Source organism: Populus trichocarpa, chromosome 18 (assembly GCF_000002775.5).
Source record: "Populus trichocarpa isolate Nisqually-1 chromosome 18, P.trichocarpa_v4.1, whole genome shotgun sequence".
Classification (NCBI taxonomy): Eukaryota; Viridiplantae; Streptophyta; class Magnoliopsida; order Malpighiales; family Salicaceae; genus Populus; species Populus trichocarpa.
In genome coordinates, this window is record NC_037302.2 from 2,588,399 (window position 1) to 2,610,561 (window position 22,163).

At 33.5% G+C, this 22,163-nt stretch overlaps 2 protein-coding genes across 2 annotated transcripts; one reads left to right on the forward strand and one right to left on the reverse strand.

Annotated features, from left to right (window-relative positions):
• Positions 1–7,068: 7,068 nt before the first annotated feature.
• LOC7458999 (cyclin-A2-2) lies at positions 7,069–14,127 on the forward strand. The gene is made up of 12 exons (XM_006371664.3): positions 7,069–7,343; positions 8,678–9,036; positions 9,210–9,492; positions 9,793–9,926; positions 10,364–10,456; positions 11,334–11,467; positions 12,091–12,166; positions 12,675–12,751; positions 12,847–12,880; positions 12,979–13,128; positions 13,243–13,377; positions 13,674–14,127. The coding sequence occupies exons 2-12, from the start codon at positions 8,707–8,709 to the stop codon at positions 13,725–13,727; spliced, it is 1,500 nt and encodes a 499-aa protein (XP_006371726.3). The 5' UTR covers positions 7,069–7,343; positions 8,678–8,706; the 3' UTR covers positions 13,728–14,127.
• Positions 14,128–15,022: 895 nt separating this feature from the next.
• Positions 15,023–20,565, reverse strand: LOC18107495 (serine/threonine protein phosphatase 2A 57 kDa regulatory subunit B' kappa isoform). Its single transcript, XM_006371662.3, has 2 exons — positions 18,628–20,565; positions 15,023–15,646 (listed from the first exon to the last, which is right to left on the reverse strand). The coding sequence occupies exons 1-2, from the start codon at positions 19,768–19,770 to the stop codon at positions 15,290–15,292; spliced, it is 1,500 nt and encodes a 499-aa protein (XP_006371724.2). The 5' UTR covers positions 19,771–20,565; the 3' UTR covers positions 15,023–15,289.
• Positions 20,566–22,163: the final 1,598 nt, after the last annotated feature.

Sequence of the window (22,163 nt, forward strand, 5' to 3'; positions counted from 1 at the left end):
TGCATCCTTTTGCCTTTTTCTTCTTTCTTTTTTGAATCAGATTCTAGATGCCGACATATTTTTCTAGTACAGTGAACAAGAGGAGCCACAGAGGAGCCTCTTGGGCCCAATAATCCATTAAAGTACTAGAAAAATGGCTTTGGACCCACCTATATGCTTTTTAGCTGGGGGTCCACTGTGCAGTTGTTGCGCATGAGCCAGGCGTGGACTTGAAGTTTCCGAAATTCGAATGCGCTCTTGGTCAGTGACTCATTCAGTGAAGTGCTCTCCTTGCCTCTTGGTCGGATAAATTGGGCAATTCGCATGTAAAAAGTAAATAAATGGCAAAACGATAAAGAAACAAAAAGTCCCGGTTAAATAGTATATTTTAGAAATCATGGTTGAGAGCCGCGCGTTATTGATGCCGAGATTCACAATTATAATATTTATTTAAATATAAGATTAATAGGTCAACTGATTTATAAAAAAAAATTATAAAATTGTTAAAACTAAGGATCTGAAATGAGATTTTTAAAATCTAAAAACACGATTATCGGAGTAGAGATTACATAACTATTCTGAGGAAAACAACATTCGAAAACTCGTATAAAAATTTGAATGTGATCCAATGATCAGATCAAAAGTCATGGTTTTTTTGAGTTATCATTCTAGTTTGGCGCGACCATACCTCCTCATGGATCTAGACCTATCGACCGGTCATACAATTGTATTAAACTGGTCAACTGGTTGGTATTTGTAGCGCTTTAAAAATACTACATGTTTAAATTTTATTATTCTAAAACACAACAAGATGAAATGAATTTATTAGGTTTTTAAATATTATAACCATTGTTATTTAACTCAACATGGCTTGATTGGTTAATTAGATGACCCGCTGATCCAGGACTTGATCCAGACCACATTTCATATCGAATCTAATTAGAAAGTGACTTGATTGATCAACTTGCAAACCGGTTTACTTCGTTAAAATTCTAAGTAATATCTAGTTTGACTTTTAAAAAAAATCCTAAACAATTGTGTTTCAACTTTTTAAAAAATAAAATAATATTGTTGTAGATTATTTATCTAATTAGTGATTTAAATTGGATTTTATAGCTAAGGTTCTGTCACTCAATTAATAATAAGAAAATAACATCTTATACTAGGGAATTGAGAGGGTTAAAAAAATATAAAATATATGAGTTTTCTAAATTTGAAATTAAAAGGTAGTAACTTCCTTTCTATCATTAAATCTATTGTTGTAATTTAATAATTGATATTTTTAATTCGTATCCTGCCTTCTCATTTTCTTGCATGTGATATACATTACATTTAAATGCTACAATTCGTTTTCATTGAGGAATAATCTCACTAGGGGTGTTCAAAAAAACCAAAAAACCGATTAAACCGAGAAAACCGAAAAAAAAAATAACTGAAAAAACCGAACCGTGAAAAAAACCGATTAAACCGATTAAAATTTTGAAAAAACCGACCGGTTCGGTTCGGTTTTGGTTTTTTAAGCTTGGAACCGGAAGAACCGAATGGAAAAAAACCGAGCCAAACCGAAAAAACCGAGCCAAACTGGTTGAACCGGTTTTTGCTCTAAAAAAACCGAGCCGAAACCAGTCGGTTTGAACCGGTTTCGGTTTTTTTTAAAAAAAAAAATTCAGTTTGGTTATTTTTTTTGATAAAAACCGAACCGAACCGAACCGAACCGAACCGTAAACACCCCTAAATCTCACCATCTCTTCCTCATCTTCCATCCAAACATATTGTTGATATCCAATATTTTGATTCATCCTCCACATATGCATATAAAAGGTTTTATCTACCTGTTGCCTTCCCATTATAAAAAAAATCCCTAGCTTTATCGGGTATATCCGCATCTCATGTTAGTGGAAATTAAATAAATTAAAAAGTGAATTATTCATAAATCATGGAGACATATTGGGAAGTATGATAAAAGTTGTTTTTTAAAGTTTTTTTGTTTAAAAATATATCAAAATAAATTTTTAAATTTTTTTTTAAATATTAGTACATCAAAACAATAAAAAAAAAACAAAAACAAAATTAATTTCAAGCTAAAAAAAATAAAATTAAAAACACAGTTGGACCGCAATACTAAACGGGACCTTAATTTTAATAATAGTATATTTTTGATAAGATTGGAAAAGATATAGTTGGTATCCATATGTAAATACTAGTGCAACATAGAAAAAATGTAAATTATAATAATTTTTTAAGGTATTAAATAATTATCTATTGAGCACACTTAAAAAAAATATTGAGATTTTGATTAAAAAAAATCCTTCCATATTTAGGAGAAAATTACCTAAAATCATCAAAACTTTCAATTTCAACATCATATTCATCTCGATCAAAAAATTATTTTGTCTACTCATGCATTTGAAACTGGTTCTCGAGATTAGTCATAGATCATTAATCACTCTTCTCAAGATTCTCTAGGCTTTTCATACCTACTAACTAACGGGTTAATTTTGCAATTTATCTTCGGATGTCTTTTATCATCAGTTCCTGAACATATCTTTTTAATTTTGCAATATGTCTTTACATGTCTTCAATCGCTAGTTTATGAGCATCTCGTCCTCAAGAGGGAACCTTCTCCTCCCCTTCTACAAACATGTCTTTTTCTGCTATCTTTTTCAATCGTGGTTATTCTAGCATATAATAAACAAATAACCACTAAGATTGATGAGCTTTTGATACCATCTGAAGAGCTTTTGATACCATCTGACACAAATAGAAACAATACAAGAAAGATAGCAAGTACAAGAACACATAACTATTTTGAAAAAAAGATCAAACAGAAACCCTAGTTCAAAACTTTATTGCTGAATATTTTATGTTTAGATAGCATGCTTCTATACGAGATTTGTAACTCTTTACATAAATTTTAAAAAAAATAACCTAAACAAACTAGAGAACCTAAAAATAAAGGAAAAACAACAAAAATTCTGAACAAACTAGGAAAAATAAGATTATTAAACATAGTATTTAATTTTCTAAACTAGATAGGAAAACATACAAATAACTAAGAAAACAAATAATTTTTCCTAAAAACCCTCTCATGTCTTTCTAAGTTGGGAAGAACTCGTCCTCGAGCCTAAATTGTTCATGTCTTGATCTCGTGGATGTCCAACCAAGAATTTTCAACCCTTTACATACTTAGTCTTTCCATTAGAAATATCATACTTATCAACAATATGCTCAATCTCCCTAACAATAAAATCACTCTTGGTGTTAAGATAAGATTTGAAAATCTGTATCACAACTTTTATTTGAAATGAAATAGCATCAACTTTGATCCTATAAATCCTAAGATTCTCTCCAAGCACACATGGGGCACATCTATTATAAAATGCTTCATACAAAATTACCTCTCAAATCACATATAATTTTATTCCTTTTTCATGGACATCTTAAACAAAAAAAGTTACATCTAAATGTTCTTTTTTAGCATCATCCTCATCAAATTCTAGTGGTTGATTCCAATCCACAAAAAAATTAGAATAATGAAAACTTTTAGTTTTTAATATCACATTCATCCTAATCAAGAAACTGTTTTCTCTGCGCTCGCCTCTAAAATGAGTTCTTAAAATTAGTTATGGATCTATGATTACTTTTCTCATGATTCATTGGGCTTCTCACTTGCACCAACTAATGAGTTAATTTTATATAATGTCTTCGCATAACTTTTATCATAAATTCTTGAATATCTCTTTTTAATTCTGTAATTTTTCTTTTAATGTCTTCTATCATAGTTCCCGAATGTCTCTTTCTTGAGAAGGAACCTCCTCATCTTCTTCTACATGAGCGCATCTTATTCTGTTACTTCTTTCAATCATGTTTATTTAAGCACCCAGCAAGTGACTAACCACCATTCTAATACCAACTAACACAGATGAAAACAACATAAAAAATACAACAAGTACAAGTATACATAATTATGCTAAAAAGAGAATCACACAAAAACTCCAATTTAATATTTTATTATCGAATATTTTTTGTTTAAGTAGTCTATATTTCTAAAAAATTTACAACTTTTTAAACAAAATCCAAAAACTAACTTAAACAAAATAGAAAACTTGAAAGCAAAGAAAATAATAAAAATCATAAACAAACTAGGAAAATAAAATTATTAAATATAATATTTAATTTTGTAAACTAGATAATTGATTGCATGGTTCATATGGATCGTGTATTTCAAAGAATCCAAAAGTCTAGAATCTGTTTTATTTTTTTAAATTGACAATAATTTGTTTCATTTTGAAAACCTATGAAAACCACCTTTTCTGGCTTTTTGAAAGTTTTCAAAACTTTTCTCCATTATTTTAAACCAAAAAAAAAAAACTTTTACTTTTTTTTAGACGAACAAGTTTTCACATCTTGCTTTCGAGAATTTGTAAGGAAAAAAAAACCCTACCAAACAACTCCTTAGTATTTTTTAGAAGCATCATTCTCAAATTCTTCTAATTTCCAGCATATCTCTCATCCGAATTTTTTTTATTTTTCTTATAATTTCGGTCATATAGATATATTTATGCAGCTAAATTACAGCCACAAGTTTTATCACATAACCTACCAAGAATGCAATGAATGCGTTCATGAATGCTCATATAAACACATAATTATGTACAAATTATTACACATTTGTAGGTTATGATGGGATTATTAAAAACAATTTAATTAGTTCTCAATTCATTCATTAAATTATCTTTTGTCTTTGGACTTAACTGCGTCCAACAATTATTTTCCCAACCTTAATTTTTTTTTAAGAAAATTAATTTTCTTTGAAATTTATTACTAACTGAAAAAACACATCAAATCAATCTAAAAATACTAAATTTGTTTTTTTTGATAAACTGTAATACAAAACACGCTGGTCCACTCAATAGGCAACAAACAATTTTTTCCCCGTTACCCCTGAGGGGTGTAGCTCAATCAGTCAGACCCTAAGTTTGCTCCTCAAAAATTACCAGTTCGAGTGCCACAAATCTCAAGGCTACTAGAGATTTACATAATCGTAATTTCAGAGTTTCGAGAGATTAGTCGTTGAAATGTGTTAAAATAATATCTTTTTAATATTTTTATATTATTTTGATATCATTGAAATTTATTATTAACTGAAATAACCCATCATTCACAATTCTTTTCTTCTCTCTATTTCCACTTCTTTATCAAATCTTTTTGCTCACATTGAAAATATTTATTCTCTTATCATTTCATCAACAAATCAATTTCAAGATTTGAAGTGTGCTAGTCAAAGGCAAGATCTTGAGGTTTCCGTCATTGCCTGTTCATCAAATCTCGTTTTTCCGCACCACAAATATTTATTCTTTCATCATTTTACCAAGAAACTAATTTTAGGGCTTGAAGTCTACAAGTAATTAGTTTGGGGTAATTAAATAAATAAATAAATAAATAATACGTTTTACCCTTTCTTATTAATGCATGGTTTTAATTAGCCGTGAAAGAAAATTAAGGCGTTCTTTTTAATTCTTATTATTAAGGATAATTTTCCAATCAAAATCTTTATTGAGGACAGCATATATGATACCAAATCATAATTTATTACTGATTCAAAATTTAATATTCACAATGGTCAGCTTCATGATTAAAAATTGACCCTGTGAGTTAATTATGGATCGTAGCTGTGTTATTCACAAGTAAACTTGATTAGCAATGATGATTGCATGCATAATAATTAATAATTAATTTTGTTTTTCATTTTTTTTAGAGTTTATTTAAAAGTGGGGTAGAAGATGTGTTTTAAAGTTTTTTTTATTAAAAATATATTAAAATAATAATTTTAAATTTATTTTTAATATCAGTACATCAAAACAATATAAAATATTAAAAATTAATTTTAAATTAAAAAACTAAATTTTAAACAAACAACGTTTTTATTGCACTGCTGCCAATCACCCTTTTAATTCGTACTTGGAAAATAAATTATTGCAATCTAATACGAGCCCTTTCCCTATTTATTTTATATTTAATTCATTTAATTTTCTAGTGTAACCATTTCTGGGTCAAGTACAGCTTTAATTTAATTTGTATTTTTGCCAAGTTTTTCTTATATTTAGCATTCTAATCTCGAGATTCATTTTCCTTTTATACTAGGATTTGTTAGGAAAGTGATATAATTTTTTTTTAAGTATTTTTTACTTATAAATATATTAAAATAATATTATTTTTATTTTTAAAAATTTATTTTTTACATTAATATATCAAAATGATCAAACAAAACATTAAAAACATTTAATTTGAATAAAAAACATAATCGGACCGCAATATCAAACAAAATCTAAAATTAATAATTATCATAAAAAATGTGATCAGTAATTCTGAAAAAAAGGTAAGCAGTAAACTTGAAGAAATATATTGGTTAAATACCATCAAGAAGCACCTTTTCCAAGCAAGCCATTTAGTAGCATACAATTTTGAGAAAATGCCACCTGGTTTTTTCTTTCCATTTCATCATATTCATACAATTTTTTTTTTTTATGGGAACCCTCATTTATGGAAAAAACATTTATTGAACCAACTCACACAGTCTCTTTTTTAGCATCTCAAATAAGCTAAAATAGTTTTTAAAAGGATATTATGTGAATAGTTTAGTTTTTCTTTTCTTTTTGTTAGTGTTAGGCAGCAAGTACCAATTGATCAATAAAATAAAATAAATACAGGAAATTAATGATATTAATACTCATTTAAATTCAAATAATTATATAATTAGGTAACGCACAATATTATCGTAGGTGAAATCCATAATAGTATAATTGTTAACCTAATTAAAAGGTTAACTCGGTGTAAGACTCCAGTTATGAATCTAGCGAGTTAACTTTAGATAATAATAAAAAAATTAAAAAAATATTATTTTAATTTTTTTAAAAAATTAAAGAGTGAAATTTAATAAAGAGTATAAAGTAAAATGTATAATTACTTCCTTTTCTCTTTACAAATAAAATAATAAATCAAGATTTGATTTCTTTTTCAAACCACACCACACCGCAACACGACCGCTCGCTTGTTACCTACCTGTCATAAAGTAAGACTACAAATCCTCTCTTAGATCCAAAATGTTAGTGACTATCTTCACTTCAAGATCTGGAAGTAGCAAAAAGGGGTGGAAATAACAAATCTTTTGGGAAGTTTAAACTGTGGCACCGTCCCGCTCGCACAGCCATCACCCTCTCCTTATAATATCATCAACTCAACGACGCAAAGCCTCACTGTCTTTTTTTAAAAAAAGAAGCTCTCTCACTCTCTCTCTTTACAGAGAGAGCTCTCTAGAGACCATCACTTCACTAGTAGGTCTTCTTGGAGCTTCCAAGCACACTGTAAGCTCGCTTCTCCTTCTCCTCTCCCTTTGTTTTTCTTTTTCTTTATTATTATTTTTTTGAGCTCTAGACACCATCGGTGATTGATTTTTGCTTGTGACACGTCGCTGTTGGATCGATAAGAGCTATATATTTTGTTTCTCCGAAATGACAAGTCGTTTCGTTTTTGCTTCTATAGATCTGCGAAGCAGACTCTAATTTTCAGCATTTTCGCGTTTTGTTTTTCGATTTTTCTTATTCAGCGTCGTTTCTAATTCTGTTTTTAAACTTTGTGGATTTATAAAGCGCATTGTCTTTTTTTTTGTCTGTGTGTGCTCCGCGTTTGCGATTTTTGAGCCAGGAATTTGTGTTTAGAGGAGAAGATGATTTGAGGTTTGAAGCATTTGATGATGAAATGGATTAGTAATTTAGCAGGATTAGGGTTTTTGTTTCCTATTTTTTAAGTAATTTGGTTTTAATATCTGCCTTTTGTGCTGTTAATGCTCAGATCTTTTAATTAACGTTAGATCTTAGCTCGATATTTTGGAATGTGCCTGTTTAGTTACTGTCAAAATGCATGAATAAGAAAATTTCTTATTTATTCGGTTCTTACAGCTACAAAATAGAGGTTAAAACCGTAGCAAAACTTCTTACTCCTTCCTGTTCATGAGATAGTGAAAGGTAACTTTTAGGAGATGATGTTAATTTGTTTTTTGAATACGCGTTCTCAATAAGCTTTAGAGTAATGCTATTCATGCTGAAATATTCATCTCGTGTGGCTTTTATAAGTAGATATTTCTATACAAGAACTTTTTTCAACTTGAAAAGAAACTATTTACTGGTTGCACAGTGAGGTTTGCAACAGTAATATTTCCTGTGGACAACGCACCTAAGCCTGAATGTACAATCTGTATAATCTCAAATAAGCATGAATCTGTTCCATACTTGGTGTCTCTGGATATTTCAGTTACCCGGTTGAGCTGAAAGTGATTTGCAAGTGGCCCTGTTCTGTGAACATGAGCATTTACAAGTTCCGCAAGTTTTTTGTTAATAGCTCAAATCATAGTAGATCAACCTGTTTATATTTCATTCTCTTGCATTTACTACAGTGTTGTGTACGCTTGTTTTTTTGTGATGTTGAAGCTTAGGTTTTTTTGAGAAAAAGATTTTTATAACTGGCTATTAAATCTGGTTCCCTCTGCAATGATTTCTTATGTTTGACTTAATATATGGCCTTGCAGCATTATGAAAAAATTGGTGTTATGTTGATCACTGTGCTCTCTTTTATTTTTTACCTGCTTCGGAATTGCTTCTTTTTCCTGATATCTAACATAGAACTGGTATTGAGATTTCAGGTTCAATGAATAGCATTTCAGTTTAAATCATGCATTGCCCTTCCTCGAGGCAAGTAAAGATGAATAAAGAAAATGCAACTGCTGCCAAACATGAAGAGCCCACTACTCGAATTACACGGGCACGTGCTAAAGCTTCGGGGACTTCAGTAGGATTATTTCCTGCCTCAAAACCCTCCTTTAAACAGGATCAGAAGCATCCTCTTAGAGAAAAGACCAAAAGAGCAGCATCAGATGAGAACAAATCTTGTTCAACCTCAGTTGCTGGTCTTAAGCATAAGAGAAGGGCAGTGCTTAAAGATGTGACCAACGTCCTTTGTGAGAATTCTCATCTGAACTGCAACATTGCAACAAAACAACATGTATGCAATTTTCTTGCTTGTATCCCAATCTTCAAAATTTGTAATTATAGCATAAATTACTTTATATTGACATTTGTCTTGGGGATTTACTTTTATCTACATTTACCAGTAGTTATTCACTAGTTGCAATTTTTTTTCTCTTCAAAACTCACTAAATGAGAGATTATTGACAGACTAGCAAACAAGCTAGAAAATGTCCTCGAAATAAGAATGCAGAGGTGGCTGCTCATATCTCTATGGAAATTTCACCGGCTCAGGAGGATGTAAAAGAAATGTTAGCTGAAGAGCTGTCAAAAATAAGAATGGGGGAAGCACAAGATTTTACTTCACCAGCAAAGTTAGAAGGAAAAAAACAAAGCGATTGTCATGGCACAAGAGAAGGTGGTGTAGCAGATCCAAGGCTTCTAGTACCTCTTTCCACAAAAACTTCCGGAGTTGAAAGGCCTCTAAAGAAAGGTCCGTGCTATATCATGATTCGGGTGTAAGCATTGTCCTCAATCATGTACCAAATAAAATCTAACCAGTTCTATGGCATTGATGGTTTAATTAACAACTGAGGGACTTAAGCATTTTGATTTCATTAATATGGATCTGAATTTATTTTTCAGATGCAATTATTGATGTTTAAAGGTGACTGAATAGCTTGAATTTGCATAAATAAAACCACCCGTTATTCATGAAGAACTTCTTTGACATTGCCGTACTAATACTTAGTAGACTACCTATGGTTACAGATTTTTTGTTGAATTTGTGCAGAAGAAAGTGAAATTTCTGAGAAACTGGATGCCTCAGTTGGCGTGAGCGTAGTGGATATTGATTCAAACATAAAAGACCTTCAACTCTGCAGCTTGTACGCCCCTGATATATTTAACAATATACGTGCTAAGGAGGTTTGTGCCGCAACCTCTAGAACCTTTTGCAATCATTTATCATTCCCTTTTAAATCCATAACCTGCTATCTCACATCTCAATCATTGTTGTTATTGTCATTTGATCATCCTAAAGTGAGATTAAAGCTGTTCTTTTCATGAATGAAAACTATCATTGCTATTGACTACAATTTGGCATAATTTGATATAGAATGATTCTTGCAAAATTATTATCCAATGCTAGTGTTCTCTATTTTGGTATTAGGCAACATGAAGTTGTTTCTTTCTTTTATTAGAAGTACTTAATAACAAATAACTGTTGCATTACTCAGAGTTTTCAAATGAGAAATTAACTTTAGCTGGGGCTTAACTTAAGAACAGCAAAATTAGTAACTTGCACTTTCCTTGGTATCATTACCATATTTAGTGCTAACTTTTTTGTATCTCTTGTACCTCAGCTTGACCAAAGGCCTTCGATTGATTACATGGAGAAGTTGCAGCATGATATTAGTCCTAGCATGCGAGGAATTCTGATCGACTGGCTTGTGGAGGTTAGTGCAGTCAGTTATATAGATATAATGGCAGGAGCTGCCTCAGGCATATGTCTCAAGCAAGTTCAACATACTTTTTCAAAAGATATTGAAAAGAAATGCCTCATTCTATCTCTTGAAAAGAAATGCCACCATTCCTAGAAAGTGTAACTATATTAAATTCCAATCATTCTCTTCTACCAAAATAGATTGCTTTTTTATTTTTATTTTTATTTTTTTAACTCTGTTAATTTGGATGGTATCTTGTTAATTTTGATGGTGTCACTTTGCCTTAACAATTTTCCCTTCAACCAATAAAGCAGATCTTAATCTTTGCCTAGAAGATCACCAGTTGCCTTTTTCACTCATTGTTTAAGTTTCCATTTAGTTCATCAACTCCTGCAGCAATCATAAATCAAAACAAAATGGTTTGATGATTACTTTTTTTTTCTTTCTCCACGTTTACCATCTCTATTCAGTCGGTTGTTTCCAAACTTGATGTTTTTTTTCCTAAGAAAGTATAGGACCAAAGACTAAAAAGTTGAATAGGGGATACTGGCTTGTTGCGGGAGAACATCTGAAGTTTTCTCATTTAGGATTTGTTTCTCTACGAACACCTAAGTATTTTTCAGCTTCCATATTCATATGCTATGTGTATTCATTTTGCATTTTTTGTTGTTGGACATAGAGCTCCTAAACAATTACGACAACTTGATTTGTTCAGCTTTTAAACATAAACATAATCCTGATCTTGAGAATTGAACCGAAGTTGAAACTTTATATCCCAGTTGCTGGGATTTTTAAGAACACCTCAATGCTTTAGTAATATTTAGGATCTTTTTATTTCAATCAGATGTTGAACGGGTATGAGATTGATAATCTATATGCACTCTTTCAGGTTTCTGAAGAATATACGTTGGTTCCAGATACACTTTACCTCACTGTCAATCTCATTGATCGATTCCTCTCACAGAACTATATTGAAAAACAAAGACTCCAACTGCTTGGTGTTACTTGCATGTTGATTGCCTCGTAAGTTTAATGATTGTTTGGTATTTAGATAAGATATGCTGGTTTTCAACAAGTGTTGGGCTCAAATTATGAGTAGAACAAGTCTTTATGGTTGAAAGAGTAATGATAGATACTAGATAGCGACTTAATCCTTGAAGCTTAAATAATTAAATTCACATATTATGCCACATAATTCATTAGATTTTTATTCTGACAATTGGGCTCGAATTATGAGTAGAACAAGTCTTTATGATTGCAAGAATGATGATGGACAATCCTTGAAGCTTAAATAAGTAAATTCACATATTATGCCACATAATTCATTATGGTTTTGATTTTATTCTTGCTAACATTTGATGAAATACTACTTGGCTGCTATATGATGATGCTATGTTTGATGCATTAGATATGCTCTCCATCTCCCTTTATTCATATGAGCATATTTGCACATTGCAAGGAAGGAATTACAGCGTTTTGTTTTCTTTGCATGCTCGTCACATGTTTCTTAACACAGAATGTAAACCAAGGTTTATGTATTAGAAACACCTTGAATGTATTTGGCAGTGTGGATAGAATTGCATGTCATGTATATTTTTCCACATTAGTCGTTGACATTATGCACTTCTTTTCATTTATGATGGCAGTAAGTATGAAGAAATTTGTGCGCCAAGAGTGGAAGAGTTTTGCTTCATCACTGACAATACTTACACAAGAGGAGAGGTATGCCCTAGGAATCTTGGCAGCTTTATGTATTAGGCTTCATATTTTTTATGCTTCATCATTCACCTGAACTTGCTGACCTCACCCAAAAACTGAGGTAACAGTTATTTTCTTCATTACTGTAAAGTTAGACATTTTCTTAGAAAAAAAATCATATTGGTGGCTAAATATAAACTACAAGATGGGGTCAATTATTTAATTCACCTAAATTTTTTCATATTCATGGGAAATTTTGTTTATACTTGACTTGAATTCTTCGTATCATTATGGAAGTTATTGATAATTTCCTCCAAAAGCACTTGCCACAAAATTAACCACAACGTGTGCGGTGCAAATATTACTGTTTGAGGTCTTTCTATAAGCCAATTTGTGTCTCCATTCTAATTCTGGAGGCTTTACTTAGCATAAGGTGTGTGTTGCATTCTTAAAACTTTGCTGGATTCTCCCTTGAAATAGTATCTCACTTGATGTGCTGATATACAAGGCTTCTAACACGATACTATGGCAGGTTCTGAAAATGGAGAGTCAAGTCCTGAATTTCTTGCACTTTCATTTATCAGTTCCCACCACGAAATCATTTCTGAGGTGTAATGTTGAACATCTTTTACCTATATGTTGCTGGTATGATGCCATCAATACTGAAGTTACTCTTCTTTTCTATTCCAATTTTTGTTTCTCAGGAGATTCATTCAAGCAGCCCAAGCTTCCTGCAAGGTATTTTAGGATGTTGGCAATTGTCGGTTACATATTTTCTTGGAATTTAACTAAGCAGGAACTTATCTGATCAGAGACCTGTAATTGCTTTAATACAGGTCCCTTGTGTCGAGCTGGAGTTCTTGGCAAATTATCTAGCAGAGTTGACTCTTGTTGAGTACAACTTCCTAAAGTTATTACCTTCCCTCATAGCCGCATCTGTTGTTTTTCTTGCCCGATGGACACTCAATCAATCAGACCACCCATGGGTCTGCTCTTTTCTGTCTCCTTTTTGTTTGATTTGTGTATTATTCTATTTTTTTCTTTTCTTTTCATTCATTATAGAAATATCTGAAGAGGATGCTTCTGTGTACTCATTTCAGAACTCAACACTAGAGCACTACACTAGTTACACAGCATCAGAACTGAAAACTACAGTGCTTGCCCTGGAAGATTTGCAGCTGAACACTGATGGTTGTTGCCTAAATGCTATACGGGACAAATATAGACAACAGAAGGTAAAGAACTCGTACTATTTGGAGAGGTTTTCTTCTTTCGATCTGTTTTAGCTGGACAGTGTGTTCATGCTGTCTAATTTGCATGAGAATACCTCGGAGATATTGTTGCTAGTCCTTTGAATTCTCGCCAGCATATGAATCAAATCAAACTATGAGCTTTACTGTTTCAAATTACACAAGGCTCCTGGTTGTTTCTCTGTACAGTGGCAATTTTAATGATTGATAGACTGTATGCAAGCTTCTGGGCTTCACATTTCCCTTTATGTCATTCTCACAAATGGTTGTCGTTGTGGCAGTTCAAATGCGTAGCAACTTTGACCTCCGTACAACGAGTTTCATCGCTTTTCTGAGGACGAAGGAAAACGGGTCCTGCATTAACAAGCAAACCGCTCCCTCTGAGGGTGATATCGACTCTAATCATAGAATTTAATTCAACTAAAAACTTGCATTTTTTGTTGCTTAACTCCTGTCTATCATTGTTGTAACATCTAATCTTGTTCTGGTGCCTCCAGACCAAAGTCAAATGTAATCAGTGATCAGTAGCGTAACACACTCGAGGAGGTAATTTATATGCCTTAGCGGAATAATTTCAGAACTTCCCAGTCTACAGGAAGTTTTAACCGTGGCTAGGTTATTCGGCAGGTTGCTAATTTAGCAGTGAGAATTGTAGTTATCTGGACATTACCTTTGTATTTAAACCTTGTGAATCATAGGGCAAAAAAGAAATGATAAAATTTTCATTCTGGAGTATCTGTTGTAGCATGATTATTCTTGATTTTAAGTCATGGTAAAACCTGAGGAAAACTTTTGGGTTCCGGAAGACAAGACCACTTTGATCTTTGAAAGCGGTCCTGTCTTTTTTGAATACCGATGTCGATATGTTCCAGTAAAGGGCGATGGCACCTTGGTGGGAGGTAACAGAGAAGCCCTAATGCGAGTCATTGGTTTATTTAAAGTGAGCTTGAAAATGGTGCAGCACGAGTGATTTATTCAATGCTGAGAGAGATTTTTCGTGCTGAAATGTATTAAAATAATATTTATTTATATTTTTAAAATTATTTTTAAAATCAACGCATTAAAAATATCTAAAACATAAAAAAAATTAATTTTTAACAAAAAAAAAATCTAAATTTTTAAAAAATACAAGTTGACTTGCACGTTTTTTAACAGATTTTGATGCCTCTAACTCTATTTAGCTCTTTTGCATTGTTATCCCATTCCTCCACGAAAAATAAAATAAAAAGTTATAAAAATCAACTTGGTGGAGGTCAGCCTGGGTGGTAGAATGGACGAGTTAATTTATGGGTCAACTCAAGCTATAATTTTTGATGTTTTGATGAAAACAAAAGACTGGCTGAAGTAAAATTTGATTAGGGCTAAAAAGCATGTCATCCACCAAATAGTTTTCTTCCTTAAAGTTTTTTTTTAATCAATTTTAGGGTTTTTTTTTTTTTATCAATTTTAGGATGAGTTGAATAAGATGTAATTTAACATTATATTTCTTAAGTATTTTTAAAAAAATTAATTTTTTTTTATATTTTCAGATTATTTTGATATATTAATATCAAAAATAATTTTTAAAAATAAAAAAAATTATTTTGATGTATTTTAAAATAAAAACAACTGCTACCCAAACACACCCATGTGAACTGTAAACTAGCTGACAGAAAATTGTATAATCCACTGCATGGTCCTTCCTTCATAACCTTACACCAAGGAAGCAATAATTAATATTCCATACAGTAGCAACAAGAAATACAGGACCAACCCAAGTTACAATAACTGGCTGTCACAGGACCATCCAAAAAAAATCCTACAACCCAGACTACTAGAGCAGCATTTTCTTTTCCTGGCTTTGGAAACCGACTCCGTCGAAGGAGGGGGACAATAACAGAGGATAACACCATGGGAGTTAACAGGCAATTGAGGTCGCCAAAGGAGTTACCAAAACGGCTGTGTTTCCAGTTATTGGCTTGAGACTGGCAGCATACTCCAGCCGCTGCCATGCTTCCTTCCGCTGCTCAGCCAATACGCTTTGCCTTTCTTCATCCTCCCTGAACTGATCAAGGCAGGCCAGGTACAATGCATCGTCCATCTCTGAGAACATCTTCCTGACGTTTAGAGTTAAATTGAGCACCCCTTGGTTCCAATGGTCATGGGCATTCTTTTCTAATGCTGGAAATATGATGGGCAGAATCACAGGCCTATTGTGAGCAATCAAGTTGACAATTTGGTCATTGTTCCATAAGAAGAGGGCTCTTTCAGCCACCTGAAACAAAATACACGGTGAAGATAAAACTAGTAATTTACTGATGATCATAACTCAAAGAGGTTGTGTTCCATAGGCTCAAAGTCAGATACAAGTCTGCAAAGCTGACAGGCCATTATTATAGGACTATCCCATGGCAGCATAAAAGCACTGAAATAAACCAACGCTATCAAGAGTTCAATCGAAGTGGATTGGATGGGAGTCGACATAATGCTTAGCAGTAATCAAAGTTACGTTCTGCTTTAGAGAAAAAAGGGGTCCAACTACAGATTTTGTATTTCATTGCAAATGTTTGGTGGGATCAAAGAGAGGCGGCTAAAAGTACCAGTTCTCTGGCCTCCAGAAAGACAAGCTAAATCCTCAGAACATGATATTTCCACTTCCCAAGCATCCCCAATCAAAATACAGAGCTTAACTTTATACCTGATGCAATGGCTAATGAACAAGGATAGGAAAACACTGGATGTCCTTGGCCTAAATTCAAATTCCATTTGAGATGTCCCAAAATGCCATATGACTACAGCTCTTTCACAAATAAATGCCTATTTATGGATATTTTCATTTCTAATTAGTTTGAACTCAACTAGAAAACATGAAGATATTCACTCTTGTCTATCTAATAAATGAACCTTTGTCCCCTGCCCTGACCTTAGCCAAACAAACTTCCTCCAAAATAGCTGGATTCTCTCGCCCTTTCAATTATCTATTAAACAGCATTAAAAAAATCCTCACAACTGAAGACATAATATCCTCACAACTGAAGACATAATATCATATTGGAAGAGGATGCATGTTTGTACTTTCTCTTCCCAGAAGTCTGGAGCTCTTGATCAAGCCTTGGTGAGAAATTAAAGCATCAAAGAAGCTAGTTACCAGTCTTATAATGTTTATTGGAGAGTTATATGATACCAATCAAAATAACAGGAGGAATGACTGTTGTACCAACATGAAAAGGCATGTTATGGAATATAGAGGAAGGAATGGCTTTGGCCACTTCAAAACAATCATGCTTTGTATTGGGGAGTTCAAAGGAAATGTTGGGAACGAAAGGAGAGAAAATGAGTGTCCTTCCTTGTCTTTGGGGTGAAAAATGGGAGGAATGAAAAGAGCAAAAATGATTTTTCTTGGTTGAAATGAGGATAAAGGATGTATGGAAAATGTTGGAGGTAAAATTACTATAATGTCCTTCATTTTTCAACACATCAAAGTCTTGGTTCAAATCAAGAGTAAATTTGTCAACTAATTCCCTGAACAAAATTTTCCACTCATCCTAAAGAAATTTTAGAATGCTTAACTACCACCAATATTTACTTCATATATGAGAGATAGACACGGTGAGGAGAAAAACAAGAGAGATAGAAATATAAAAAAAATACTAATTTTGAACCTAGGTGTGAATGTTCTTATTACTTTTGATAGGTCAAATATGATTTTCTCTCTCTTCCTTGTGTTTGTTTCTCTCGTCAAAGTGAGCACATGGGGTAACTATTTGGAGGTTACTCCTTGAGTACTCTAAAATTTCTCCTCATTCTCTCCCTAAATTGGAGGAGCACAGGTTTTATGAGCCTAAAGTGAAAATTTTCTTCTCATTTACATTCTCTCCATTTTCTTCAATCTCCCAAACAAAGGAACAAGACTTTCTCCCCACCCCATTTCTTCGCTCTCAAAACCCAAAAAAAAAGACAATGCGGAGAAGAAAACTACATAAGGAAGGTATTTTCCCTTGTTTCGGGATGAGAGAGACAGTATGGGCGAGTGATTATGAGAAAATTTTCCCTCGCGACGCACAAAACATGTTCTTTCCAGAAGAGAGAAGGTTAATGGAAATTTTGAATTGAAAAGTAAATTAATTACTTCAATCCTGAATACAAATTGCTAGTAGCATTTAACACGATGGACATAATTGTAAATTTACCATCCACAATACGTTGTATTTCTTTGGTTTCCAAAACAAGGGAAAGTTACTTTCCTTCCATTTTACATTCCCTTTTATTTTCACATCATGCAAACAAGAGAGAGAAAACACAATTTTCTTCCTTTTGCTTTCCATCCCCTCACTTTCTTTTCTCCCCTATTCTGCGCCCATACATGGCAAGTCCAAAGTTTGCATTTCTAGAAACTTTTCAATGACAAGGCATTCAAGGAAGACGCAGAATATGTAATTTCTTATAAAGTGAATGACATTGAGGCCCTAAAGGAGATAAAATATTAGCACCCCATCTCTTTACAATAGCACTCCATTGTTTTAGAGAAAGATAGCAATGGATGGAGAGAGAAAATGAGTGCTATTGTAGATAGGAGTGCTAATATCATACCTGAAGTACTGCCTCATCTCACAAAAGAGCCCCAAGGTGTTGAAGCTTATGGTCATTTCAGTGCCATGCTTAGCACATAACCAATTCTAAAGATTCCAAGACTAAGATTTAATCAAATAAATATAAGTTCCATACCAAACACAAAACCATTTAGTAACAGAACTTCAAGGAAATGTTTCACCAAGTAGGGCACCATCTCCTGCTAACATAGAGTCTAACATGAAATGGCATAGTCTATCATAATATGTAAACAATATACGTCGGTTGTTTATAAATAAATGAAATGGAATGGTTAAAAACACCAAACCACCATTCAGACCAGCGAATTCCAAGTGATATATCCATAGGGCTCCAAGCACTCATAAAAACATGATAAATTGCAAATTACATCCAGCATCCTATGAGCAAAACTCCTAATGTAGCATAACAACCATGCACATACATGCTATGACATGAACCAAGGCAATGGTTCCAACTGAATTTAACATAAACAAACGTAATAATTAGTAATCAATGCCAACTCAGAAGACATCTTGTGAAGCTTAGCATTAGTCAACACTTCATGAGTTCTAGTTCAGTTCTAACATATTATGAAAATTCAAAGCCATTCTATCACAGGAAAAAGAACCAATAAACCAAACTAAAACTTAAGACAGTGGTAGGTACCTGGAAGTGGAGACTATTAATGCAGCATCCAATCCGCCAGAACAATGGAACCATGACCTTTTGAAACTCCACCATGCTAATTGCTTCCAAAATCTCTTCCAACTCACCCAGGAACATTACCTCCTTCTGGCTATTAGTTATTGGCCAGTATTTCAGTATCCCCTTTATCACCATGCTCGCCAACCTGGGCTCCTTCTCAATAAATTGTACCACACAATATGACAACTGCTGAAAGTAAACTCCCACAGACTTCGGCTTATGCAGAGGAATCAAAACCCTCCACAAGAAAATCTTGTGCTCCTCTTTCAAAGGCATGGCAAACCCACTGATTATACTCCCAAAAATCTCCAACAACTCTGCAATCCCATTATGCTTCTCAGTCTCAAACACAAATCTATAGAATATATTGCTCAGAGACTTTCGAATAAATGGCCTGTGCACCATAAACTTCCCATAAACCCTGTGCAATATAGCCTTTAAGCACTCCCTTTCTCTTGGATCCTCCGTGTCAAACAAATCAAGCAGCCGCAATATAAACGAATGGTCTATGTACTTCTTAGCAACTTTCGCATCTAAGCACGTAGAATTGATGAATCTAAGCAACAAATCATACACAATTTGCAGATGAGGCCACGCAGGATCGAACATTGGGTCATCATTATCATCATTCTCGCCAATGCTACTCGAATTAGACCTATAATTCGGAGGAAACACCCTAAACAAATTAACAGCGCACATTCTACACATAGCTAAAATGGCAGGTTCACTAAATTTCATAGACCCAGCAGCCACAAAATCAACAAGTTCAAGCAAAGTCTGTCTCTTTACATCCTTTTCAAGTGTATTCTTACTTGAGTCACTGAAATCAAAAGTTACGCAACACAGGCTTACTTTGCTCACAAAGAGATTCATCTTCTCTGCACTAGGCACGTCTTTGAATGGCACAAGTGGCTCAATCCCAGCAACCACACTAGCTGGAAATACAACAGAAGACGTTCTTTTTGGACCATTGGATGACTTCCCCGAACCTGCACTTGAGCCATTGGATATCTGCTGAGTAACTGGAGACTCAAGCCGAGCTGACTCAGCTGAGTCAGTTTTTGAAGATTTTCTTGGAAGCTTACTCAAGATTTGCCTCAACATTATGAGAAAGACTCAAACTTTAAGCCACACAACACAAGAATCTAACAAATTGGCTACCAGAGCATGGCCATTGGAGGGTATGTTTTGTAAATAAGTAGGTTTACAAACAAGGGCTAATATTTCTGCTAGATTTTGGTCACGGATCAAAAGGGTTTTGAGAGAATGTGAGTAGATCCAATTCTAAGGCTTTGAGGGTTGATAATAGGAGGTGAAAAGTTTGAAACTTTAAGGTACATTTTTGGTGAAAGGTCAGATCTTGGCAAATAAAACTAAAAGAAGAAAACTGGGTTTTTTAGTAAATCAAACAATGATAACATCCATTGATAGTCTACCTCAATTTGAGAAAGATTCATGTAATGATGATGACAGAAGACATCAAATGTGAGGTTTAGTGGACGGACAGGGAGAGAGAGAGAGAGAGAGAGAGAGAGAGAGATCTAAAGAAGGAAGGAAGGAAGGAAGGAAGAGCAACCTTGTGTTGGTTGATGATGTTAATGTCTGATCTTTTTTCTCTTTCTGCAAGTGAAAGCAAAACAAAAGCAAGAGGCAATACAATATTGCAATTGTTTTCAATTATTTTGGTGGAAAAAAAGAAATTCTCGGTTGATGAGACAATTACGGCATTTTCTCCGAAAATGCAAGTACTTCGTAGAAATTTAATAATTGGATTTTGATGGATTTTCGGACAAGATGGAGGCTTCATGTGATATTTGGACCGTTTGATTAACTGAAGTTATCAGGACATAGATTTGATTTGATTTTTGTTTCTGTTTCTGTTTCTGTTTTTTGTTTTCCAACTGGAAACCACTAGCTTATAAGTTTTGGTTCAAAAAGCACAAGAATTTGTAGACTTCAGATATGGTTTAAACGATGACGTCTTGGGGTGATTTAGGAAATTCATAAGATTCAATGGCAGCTTGGGAGATTCATTTGAGATCTGAAGAAGTTGAACCGATCTCAACATCAACAAATTTAAGATTCCATAATTCGACATGTTCACCTCATTAAAAAAAAAAACAAAAACCAAGAGGTAAATTCTGTTATTTATTTTGCACCAAGATACACTTTATTATACATTGAAGCATTAAAAATACCATTTTATCCTTATTTAAAGAACTCAAATAATATGGTCTTAGGGGTATATAGTTATTTTCAATGATTTATTTATTATTATTATATTAATTAGGATTAAATAAACATTTTTACATTTCAAATGAATAATGTAATAATAACTCACAAATACTTAAAAGTTTTAAAAAACAAATTATTATATATTTTTTTTCAACCTACATTTAAATGACCATATTGCCCTTGCCTTTTAAAAAATAAAACCGACAGTTAGGGTCAATTGGGTCTTTTCCATACATGCTTCTCGTGCCTAAGCTTAATGGATTGATTACTCCCCCAACAGGGTTCAAGATCAAACCTCCAGCACAATAACAACCATAACTGATTCGAAACAGCAACAATGGCAGAAAAAGAAGCATGACATGCTTCGGCAAGCACAAACATGAAATGGAAAGGAGAAAAAAGAAGAAGAAGAAATCCATGAAAACCAAGATGGTTACAGGGGTAGTGTTCTATAGCAAAAGAGATGCAGCAGACTACAATCTGCAACCGGAGAACGAAAAGAGCCTCCTGAGGTTTGGAAAAGACTATAGACTAAGCGCAAACTTTAAGAAACCCACTGTGTGACTGAAGCCAAAAAACACGCACACTCCATTGCTCCATTCTCGTCTCCCGCTAGCTCTCTATCTGCATCTCAGAGAACATGTTACTTGCATCTAAGTTTAAAAGTGAGTTATATCTCCCTCATACTCGCACTATGGGCAAAGCCAACCTCTACTGGGCATGCAAAGTTTTAACCACAGGCTCGTATTATATCCATCTTTCTAAAAACATGACCTGACAACTCAACAACTGATATATATATATCCCAAGGAGTTGATATATACCAAGATAAATGAAGTAAGCCTGTACAAATGCATGCGAATTTAGCTTGTGAGATAAAGATGCTAGAACTAATATCTTGGTGTGAATTATCAACCAAAATACACTACTTAATCAAGCTGCTGAAGTAATGACGATTGACAGAGACATGCCAATGGCTTGTTTAACTCAGCGGTGCTTCCTTCCAGCAGGCAAAATAAGGTGCCAGGTTTAAAGTCTTTCATCCAAAATAATAAGAGGACGTTGATGTAATAACATTAAAGTATTTTTCTGGCTAAAAACTCAAAGGCAGGCAGTATAAAAGCCATGCTAGCCATGTTTAAGCCTCATGTAACGATCACTCCACACCAGGGTTGAAGATCAAACCTCTAGCACAATAACAAGCACAACTTATCTAACACCAGTACCCAACTATTATCAGACCTTCATACAATTTCTCATTT

Coding starts and splice junctions, on each gene's coding strand:
- LOC18107495 (XM_006371662.3), bottom strand. CDS start 19,770: ATGTTGAGGCAAATCTTGAGTAAGCTTCCAAGAAAATCTTCAAAAACT. Junction 15,647..18,627: donor TTAATAGTCTCCACTTCCAG/GTACCTACCACT, acceptor ATTTTGTTTCAG/GTGGCTGAAAGAGCCCTCTT.
- LOC7458999 (XM_006371664.3), top strand. CDS start 8,707: ATGCATTGCCCTTCCTCGAGGCAAGTAAAGATGAATAAAGAAAATGCA. Junction 9,927..10,363: donor ACAATATACGTGCTAAGGAG/GTTTGTGCCGCA, acceptor CTTGTACCTCAG/CTTGACCAAAGGCCTTCGAT. Junction 13,129..13,242: donor ATCAATCAGACCACCCATGG/GTCTGCTCTTTT, acceptor TACTCATTTCAG/AACTCAACACTAGAGCACTA.